This window comes from Cebus imitator, unplaced genomic scaffold, assembly GCF_001604975.1.
Source record: "Cebus imitator isolate Cc_AM_T3 unplaced genomic scaffold, Cebus_imitator-1.0 Scaffold45, whole genome shotgun sequence".
Taxonomy (NCBI): domain Eukaryota; kingdom Metazoa; phylum Chordata; class Mammalia; order Primates; family Cebidae; genus Cebus; species Cebus imitator.
In genome coordinates, this window is record NW_016107360.1 from 14,563,195 (window position 1) to 14,573,305 (window position 10,111).

The 10,111-nt window shown below is 39.9% G+C and overlaps 1 protein-coding gene across 1 annotated transcript; it reads right to left on the reverse strand.

Moving 5' to 3' along the window:
* On the reverse strand, nt 1-8,717 carry GGCT (gamma-glutamylcyclotransferase). The gene is made up of 4 exons (XM_017527100.2): nt 8,411-8,717; nt 4,358-4,503; nt 2,952-3,087; nt 1-609 (listed from the first exon to the last, which is right to left on the reverse strand). Exons 1-4 carry the CDS (start codon nt 8,549-8,551, stop codon nt 466-468), a joined length of 567 nt encoding a protein of 188 aa, XP_017382589.1. The 5' UTR covers nt 8,552-8,717; the 3' UTR covers nt 1-465.
* Nucleotides 8,718-10,111: the final 1,394 nt, after the last annotated feature.

The window sequence follows — 10,111 nt, forward strand, 5'->3', positions numbered from 1 at the left end:
TTAAACCACAAATATGTTTATTCCTCTAAAAACAGTATACTGTCTTTCCAATTTTCAAAATATTATCAATTGTCTGCAGATTACTCTTATTAAGCTGATTTTTAAAAATCTCAGACAGAGCAGAGCAATTCACCAGCACTATCACCAAGCGAGCTACAAATCTATCCTTTACCAGAGCAAGGAGACACTTAAGATAATTCAAGAGAATAGCTTTCAGTGTTTACAGAAGGGGTACTCACATCCATTTGTCACACATTTCAGGCCCTCATATCCCCCTTGTAAACTGTCTAACTCCTATCCCAGTTTCTTGCTATAGTCTAAAAACAAGTAATCACCCAAGTGAGATAGTACTTCAGAGCACTGCTGAAAATGGATCAAACGGAGATCCCCCTGATTCCTGTTCTCAGGTGTTAAAAATATTTTATGTTAGCACATAGAATATCCTTAGATATATTCTGTTATGTTCTAAAGAGTTTGTGTTTCCCCCTTTTTGATGATGTCTTCAATTTCTTCTGAGACCTTTCCTGTATAGTCATTTGGTTCTATTGCTTCTAACTTCTCTCGATACTCCAGTGGCAAACCATTTTCTTTTGCACCCATGCAAATAATCTGGAAATGGTTCAAACAAACAAAAATGCCTTTTTAGTTAGGAATATAATTTAATGTACCATACCATAGCTTTATTTACCTTCTCAAAGTATGAAATATTAGCTTTCAGATAACGCTAAACAATTATAGAACAAATAGAGCACAGTCATTCCTTCCACATGGAGCATGAATGTATATGATGTTTTCAAAGCCAAATGAAGCATCCTCATGGAATATCAACTTTCTCAATATATGATTTTAAATATTTTAATATGAAGAAAAAAATATCTATTGTATAGAATTTGTATGACCTTTTAAGAAAAATAATACCATTCTTTAAAAAAAAAAATCAAAGTTTACGGACAGCAGTTTCGGCTTCAATGCCAGAGTTTACTCTTGCTCTGAGTTAAACATGGTGGAATGAATGACAACTGTGTTCAGCAGTACTTTCAAGATCCATACCAGGCTAATTTCTCTAGGCTCCATACTAGACAATTCCAGATGAGGCCCAGGAACCAGATTACCTATTACAGGTGTCATGACCTGACTGGGCCTGCCAACAGACAGCTAAGCTTGGGTTCTGAACAGGAATGTTGGGGTCTCTATCTCACATTCTAGTCTTGTGCTTGCAAGGGTGATTTCCCTGATTCTGAAAGGCAGTGTAACTTTTCTTCCTCCATCTATGGAGATGATGGAGAACATTTCAGCAGTAATGAAATGCTGCTTTTTCATCATTTTCATCTAAAATGATGAAAAACATTTCAGCAGTAGAAAGTATGTTTTTTCCCCTATAATAATGAATCTTGGTATTCATAAAATACTGCTTTGTGGGGGGAATAACATTACAGAAGCATATATATCTACATCTATATTTAGAGAGACTAAATTATTAATATACACTCATACATATTCTTTTCTACTTTAAGAAAATACATGTCTACATCATAAAAAATGAAACAAAAATGTATTGCCAAGCGAAAGAAAGAGAAAGAGAGAAAGGAAAAAAACACATGTCTAGAATTCTGACTCATGTACATTTCTAAACTTTTTAAAAAAATAGTTTTAAAAACATAATTCTACCATTACACATAATATTTTTGAATCGGTACATTAGGTAAATAACTATCATTTTTATATTTAAAAACATTTTTATTAAAATAAATGCTTATGTGGAATTTAAAACATACAAAGCATTTTATTTCTTTTTAAATTTTTTTGAGACAGTGTCTCACTATCAGCCAGGTTGGAGTGCAGTGGCCTGATCTCAGCTCACTGCAACCTCTGCCTCCTGGGTTCAAGCAATTCTCATGCTTCAGCCTCCCGAGTAGCTGTGATTACAGGCACCTGCTACTGTGCCCTGCTTATTTTTGTATTTTTAGTAGAGATGAGGTTTCACCATGTTGGCTAGGCTGGTCTCAAACTCCTGATCTCAGGTGATTTACCCACCCCAGCCACCCAAAGTGGTGGAATTACAGGGGTGAACCACCACACCAGGCCCAAAGCCTTTTAAAAACAATATATTCTGGATCACCTGAGGTTGGGAGTTCAAGACCAGCCTGACCAACATGGAGAAACCCTGTCTCTACTAAAATACAAAATTAGCCAGGCATGGTGGCATATGTCTGTAATCCCAGCTACTGGGGAGGTTGAGGCAGGAGAATTGCTTGAACCTGGGAGGCGGAGGTTGCAGTGAGCTGAGACCACAGCATTGCACTCCAGCCTGGGCAACAAGAGCGAAACTCCATCTCAAGGGCAAAAAATATATATATATTATATATATAATTTATATATATAATATATATTTATATATATTTATATAAACATATAAATTTATATATAAAATTTATATATAAATATATAATATAGATATAAATATATATTAATATATATATTATAAATATATATATTATAATATAATATATAATATATAATATATATAATATATATATTTATAATATATAATATATATTAATATATATTTATATCTATATTATATATTTATATATAAATATATATTATATATATAAATTATATATATAATATATATAAATATATAATATATATTTATATAATATATAAATATATAATATATATTTATATATTACATATATAAATATATAATTATATATAATATATATAAATATATAATTATATATATAAATATATAAATATATATATATATATATATACACACATACATACACATATATATTTAAAAAGCTTTGGGCCTGGTGTGGTGGTTCACCCCTGTAATTCCACCACTTTGGGAGGCTGGGGTGGGCAAATAAAGAATATATATATATTCTTTAGTTTCTCTCAGTGAAATTTAAAACGTAATCACCACCAGTCTGCAAATAGCTTACCTTTTTATACTGTGGGGAGGGGGGAGCATTTTCATAATTTGTCATCAGATAACTTCGACAGGTTATTTCTCTTCCTTCTTGAGTTGAAACTTTAACTTCTATTACAACATATGTTCCACTTTTAACCCCTTCTTGCCTGAAACCAGAAGAGCCAAATTTTAACCATATTTGACCTAGCCAACTTAGCTCACTGGGTAAAGTCTTTTTATAATAGTCAAGAAGGAGTATGGGATTAAACATTTAACTACGTATAAACATATTTGCTCCCTATGTATTTGGGATATAGAACATACAAATTTACCACATCAAAAGTAAGCTTAGCATTTAAGCTGGGTGCAGTGGCTCACACCTGTAATCCCAGCGCTTTTGGAGGCCAAGGTGAGTGGATCATTTGAGGTCAGGAGTTCAACACCAGCCTGGCCAACATGGTGAAACCCCAGCTCCACTAAAATACAAAAATTAGCCAGGCGTCGTGGTGAGCACCTGTAGTCCCAGCTACTCAGGAGGCTGAGGCTGGAGAATTACTTGAACCCAGAAGGCAGAGGTTGCAGTAAGCCAAGATCCCACTGTGGCAATCCAGGCTGGGAAACAGCAAGACTCCGTCTAAAAAAATTTAAAAAAATTTAAACAAAGTAAGCTTAGCTTAGCATTTCAGTTAGAAGGCCTGAGACATAATATTACTTGTTATACTCGTAACAGAACTCTCCATATTTATCTTGTCTTAAAAGAGACTTCAGTGTAGTTTTTTCCCATACCCCTGAAACATTGTTCTTTGGGCTATAAAAATAGATGGTGTTCTGACAGCAAGAAAAAGGGTAGAGAGGATGGCTCATTCTCCTTCACAAGTGAGGTTAAGTATGGAGCACATCAAATAATCCTCTCTTCTCAAGGCCTACTCTTTTTTTGTAACTTTCTTTGTATGAAATGCTACACAACTGTGAAAGCTCTATTAATAAAAAAAATCAAAGCATTTCTGATATGTTGTTAAATGCTTTTACAAAGTATTATTTACTGATTCACCTGCCATCTTAAATAATTGTTCTTTAAAAACTAAATTCAAGTACTTTCCAAATAAAAAAAAAGTAACAATTACAAAAATCTTCATGTCTTTTCACATTATGAAACTACAAAGAAAAATTATAAAAGACAATAGAATGAAAAATAAGGGCTTCCATCTTTTACATAGGAGACTACAAACATCGCCCCAAATCTTTATCAGAAAGTGCATCCCTTCTAGACTTTTTAGCAAACTCACATTATCATGCCTTTTATGTTGACTCTAAAAATATAAAGGCTATATGTCTGTAGTATGTGGTTTCAAAAAACTAACACACAGATATACATCCTCACATATAATCTGCTTTCTGACTTAGTTATTGTTTAACTTATAATTAGAAGCCACCTACTCATCCAGAGAATTTAAATTGCTTTTGTTCATTTTCCATACTACTCCCCACACTTCATCGCCAGGACTTTGAAAAATGGTGGCTATACCTCCATGCCAAGTTTGACTTGTTTTGCCTTGGGAATTGCCAAAGTCAAGCTTAAAATCCTACAAAGGAAATCAAAGTGATATGATCAATATCCACTTGAACCCAAATTTCCCTCCTCAAAATAAAAAGGATTTACCTTGAACTCCATGCAATTAAAACATTCAATAAACTGAGTTCCTTCTATGTGTAAGAAGCTGTGGAAAATATAAAGTTAAACAGACAAGGACCCAAATCTCAAGGAGCATTTAAAAAAATATATTTTTCGTTAAAAATGAAACATATACTGAATATATATAGACATCTTAACAAAAAGTTTAAGGAAAAAAAATCTCATAACCCCAATGCCTTAACACAACTGTCTTCATTTCTGCAAATTACTTCCCAGTCTTCTCACATACACATAAATTTTTACTTAGAGACAAGCTAGGGGATGGCTACATGTAGGTCATAAGAATATTCTATTTTCTTTTATGTCTGTAGAGTATCCTATCAGGATATATTACCATATTTGCCCTGAGGGACCTGGCATTTGAGGATGAATGATTTGTGTACTTATGAATTTATCTACAGTAATTCGTATGTACAGAACGGAAAGCAACTAATTTATCTACAATAATCACAAGAGCAGCTAACACTAACTGCAAATGGGAAGGACATTTCAGCAGGGGATGAGCATGCCCAAAGGCATGGATAAAAGAGTGTGCTTTGGGGGCCAGCGTGGTGGCTTATGTCTGTAATCCCAGCACTTTGGGAGGCTGAGGCGGGTGGAAACGTTTTGTACGCAGTGCTACTAGCATGATACGGATCTTCTCTTTTATCTTGCTAGCCACTTTCTTATACCTATTTTACAGCAATAAACACTATGGGTTAGGAGATTTAGCAACCTGCCTAAGGTTTTAGAACTAATAAGTAATGAAACTAGGTTTCTAGTTTAACTTCTTTCCTCACAGAGGTGGGCAACCAGGGGGATAGAGCCCTGGGGAAGATTAAAAATCCTTACATGAGAAAACAAACTTAAAAAACAAACAACAACAAATAGGCAACAGAATCCTTATGTGGCTTATTTGGTCTAGAAAGATTTATTTCCATCTTTCCAGAGTTTAGTTTCCTTATAGACAAATTTAAAAGGTTGGACTAAATGATAATTCTAGGATCCTTTTCAGGTTTATATTCTATCCCTGTCACTTATATTTTCTCAAAAAACTTGTCAGACATCTCAGGAATAGGGTTGGTTAGAGCAACCAGTACCCTTTATTTAGCATAAGAGATATTCTTCTAGGACCACGTGTCCCTGGTAGGACATCAGGAAATCTGATAGAAGTTACAATTCACACTAACTGGTTGTGTACTGCTAAATCCAATAAGCAATTTTCATTCCTTGTCTTGTTCCACTTCTCAGCAGAACATAGGTGACCACCTTTTCCTGATCTGCCTTTTTCCTGATTTTCAGGCTGTTTCTTGATCTCAATCTCCTTTGCCAACTCCTCCTCCACTACCTGATTTTTAAATGTTGGAGTTGCTCAAGGCTCAGTCTAGGGCATGGGTGTCCAGCCCTTTGAATGCAGGAAGTTTTTTGCTTACCTGTGGTGGCAGAGATCACAAAAATTTATGTGCAGGCCTTTTTTTTTTTTTTTTTTTTTAAATTTTTTTATGTTTTTTTTTTTTTTTTTTTTTTTAAAGCTCATCAGCTATCTTTAGTTTTAGTGTTATTTTATGTGTGGCCCAAGACAATTTTTCTTCCAATGTGGCCCAGGGAAGCCAAAAGGTTGGACACTCATGGTCTAGGCCATTTTCTCTATCCATTCAGCAATTTGCCTAAGACATTCTCATCCCCTCCAATGGCTTCAAATATTCTGATCATCCTTAAACCCAGACTAGATCTCTTTTCTGGGCTTCAGAGGCGCTTAGAATAGGGCCTAGCACACAGTAAGTACTTAATAAATGTTCACTAATATTTTTCTGTTCACTTGACTGTTAAGCAAGCATTTCAAATTCAGAATGTTCAAACTGAACTTACAATTTTCTCCTCCCAAACTGGATTTTCCCCTTCTCTCTGCAAACATCACCTGCATCTACCTGGTGCCAAAAACCTGAGTCATCTTTGCTATTCTCTTCACACTCAATCACTACGCTTTAACAATGTTATCTCTGAAACAGCTCTCCTGCCACCACCCTAGTTCAAGATGCCATTCATTATCTTTGGTATAAATTGCTGCAAGAACTTCCTGAACTCTCCACATCCACTCTTCCCTCCTTCACATCTATTTTCCGTGTGACCAGATGAGCTTTCCAAGATAGAAATCTGAGCTTTCATGTGCTTTAGTTCTGCAGTGTGTCTTATTGGGCTTCTGTGGTCCTGGAAGATGTGGCCCTTACACATTTCTCCAGACTTCATGCCACATTCGCCTTACTAAACTCCAGCCACAGACTGAAAGATCCAGCATCCTTTCTTCAGTCCTTTGCAGAAGATGCTGTTCCCTGTTTTGTTTGCTCCCCACCTCTGCAGTCACTCAGGTCTCAGCTTAAAAGTTGCATTTTCAGGGAGAGCTTTCCTGAGCATCCTGGGTAGGTCAGGTTCTCTGGTTATACACCCCATTGCTCCTTGCATCCCTCCTTTTTAAGATGGGCCATATACCTGTAACTGAATAATCCCTTGTTGGATATCTCTTCCCCTGCCCTTTCTATAAGCATTTGGACTCCTTTCCTATGGTTGGGAAATCCCTACTTTATGAGTTTGGGAATAGGGAGTACCAGAGCCTGACTCCCATTTTTGAGGCTTCAAAGGCTAGAAGTTGGTTCTCTCAGTTTTGCTTAAAGTCATGGCATGGGTATGTGGCCAAAACTTAGCCGATCAGGACATTCTGGGGCTCTCAATTAGAAGCTAGTGCCCAAGACAGCAGGGACTCCAGGGTGGCTGACACATCTGGGTTTCAGGAACTGCAGGGATGTACAGAGGCAGGCAGTGTCCAGGCCAGGTGGTGGTGGTGGTGGAGGACAATACAGCATCCATGTTTACCAAGTTCAGCAGTGGCTCAGCAGAGGCTCCGTGGGCTGGTTCTGTTGTGTGATGCCCGCTGTATTACGGTTGCTGCACCTCCCTTTATGCCTGTCCATTTTGTCAGCTTTGTACTCCTGCCTTCCTGGTCATTCTGTGAGCTCTCCAATAGCCTTTCAACACATTCTTTTTTGTTTGTTTGTTTGTTTTTTGCTTAAATCAGCCGGTTTCTGTCGCTTGCAACTAAGAACTCTGACGAGGTTAGCAGAGATCATGTTTGTCTCTTTCGACGCTGTCAAAAGGTTTTGTACATACCCTATTGCACCTCTCTCCTACAGACTGAAAGGTCCTCAAAATAGGCACTTGACTCAATCATGTTTGTATACCTATCGCTGAGTGCCAGAAGAATATGTGCTAAATGAATGAATGGACTGGACTGAAGAGCAATGATTTACCAAGACTTGTTATAGTTCATCCAGCCCGTTGACCTAACTGAGCACAGCATTATTAGGAGTAAGACATGGTTCCAGCTTTCAGGGCCTCTCAGATGAGGAGCTGAAAGGCAGGTAAACGGATTTTCATAATGCCAGGTGAGAAGTCTGTAACAAAGGCATGTACAGAACAGAAAGCAACTAATTCCCTGACACGAGTCTCAGAAGGCTTCTCAGAAGTACCAACTGAATGCAATCTCTTAAGTAAGTGGACGAGAGGCCAAATCGGTGCAGAACAAGCAGCCGGTGCAAAGGCCAGGGAAAGCTCCGGGCAGTCCGAGAGGGCACCGTGGCCGGGGCAGCGCCGCTGGGCAGTGAGCGCAGCGGAGGAAGTGGACCTGCCCAGGAGGCGGAAGCCGCGTCCTGGTACCCTCATCAGGAAGAACTGCATTCCTGGCCCGATCGACCACGTGCGCCTCCGAGGAAGCGCCTTCTGGACATCCCAGCCCGAGCGTGGGTAGCGCGGGCGGGGGCACTCACCTGCAGGCGGGCCACACAGAAGAACGCCGCCGAGGGGTTTCGGAGGTGGATCCTCTCCGTCATCAGGTTGCTGCCATAGGCGAAGTATAGAAAACTCTCCTCATCCGGGCCCGGGACGTCCTTGCAGCCCGAGTTCGCCATGTCCTGCTACACGCCTGCACGGAAGCCTGGAGCAGAGCTGTTTGGAGCGGCCAGAGAGCGCAGCTCGGAGGCCCAAGACCCCGGCACAGTGACAGCCGAGTAGCAGCCAACGGGTTAGGGGACTGGCGGGAAGCATGGGCCGAACGAGTCGGGAGCGAGCGCTCTTCTGATTGGTCGCCGGCCCCCACCGACCTGAGTCGTCCCCTTTGATTGGCCATTCCCACGGCCTTCTCTCCGCCTTCCGCAGAGACTCAGAAATACTCAGTCCCGAAGCGGCCTGGAGCTGGCTCCTCATTGGACACGATCCACTGATGTCCCGCCCCTCCTTGCTCAAGGCTACCTCTGATTGGGGGGTGGGCAGGCACGGCGCAGAAGAGGGTCGGCTCCAACCGCCACCTGCCGAAGGTCGCGAGTGGTTTCTGCGCTCTGGGCTGCGCATGTGTGGTTCCTTAGTACTTTCTGCGCCTTAGGGAGCTCTGGTCAGATCTGAGGCGAAGCTGCGGCCCTGACCACTCCATCAACGGCTCCCTCACCTAGCAGCTCTCCCTGTCCTGCCCTCCTGGCCTAGAGGAGCGGGGCAGGATGGTGCGTTCACCCTTTCCGCTGGTTCCCGTACCCCCAGTCCTGGTAATCAACCTGACCCCTTTCTAGGGACACGTCGCCCCTGGAGCGGCCCCTCTGAATGCCTAGGACTCCCTTCCCTGATGGAAGTAACATGCCTTCGGTGACTTCCCGACGCTGCCGTTTACTAGCCGAGTCACCTCTGATCTCCGTTTCCTCTTTTTTAAAATTGGGATCATAATATGTTAGGGTTACAGTAGAAAACCCTATATTGTGTTTGCCCCCCCCCACACACATCCTGAGTGTACTTTTTAAAACCTATATTGTTCATTTTTAATGAAAATATGAATATGAATGGCGTAGGAGCATATTCTATCCTTGGAACCCAGCTATCGATCTCTTAATACCACCCCCCACTAAAAGGTACGAAGCACTCCTTCGAAAAATGACTGATGCCAGGTCAGGAACTGGGAGTGAGTGAGGACAACTTGGATCATCTTGTGTCAGAAAGTCAGGATGCCTCTCGCGACGAACGAAGTCCTTCTAAAAGGACATGGGAACCAGCTTGAAGTCCCGCACTGGCCAAAATTAGAACAATTTGAGAACCAAAAATAACGATGATTGCAAACTGAAAAATGATTGAAAACTTTAAACATAAAAAAGCCATTTCCCCCAAAGAATAATCCAAATTTAAAAAAAATTAACTTCATTTGCCACACTATTGATGGTGACTATTATTATACCAACTCTGCAAAGTGATCATTTAAGAAAACAGGTATTCCGCCTTTCTAGTAGCAGCTGTATTTCAGGGTAACCAAACAGCACTAGTTGATGAGGAAACAGTTCTCTTTACAAAAGTATGCCAACTAAATAATCCTAAGTGAATAATAGAATTTCATAATTGATTCATGTCAGGATCATCAATGATATAATTTGGTGAAAAGGTGATAGGGAACAGGATATTCACCTGATGCCAAATTATTCCCTGGGGATTACTAC

Excerpts from the sequence above, each read along its gene's own strand:
- GGCT (XM_017527100.2), bottom strand. The coding sequence starts at position 8,551 with ATGGCGAACTCGGGCTGCAAGGACGTCCCGGGCCCGGATGAGGAGAGT. Across the intron at positions 3,088-4,357 it reads AATTTAAATTCTCTGGATGA|GCAAGAAGGGGTTAAAAGTG; the intron begins GTAGGTGGCTTC and ends TTCTGGTTTCAG. Across the intron at positions 610-2,951 it reads CCTCCCCACAGTATAAAAAG|ATTATTTGCATGGGTGCAAA; the intron begins GTAAGCTATTTG and ends AACCATTTCCAG.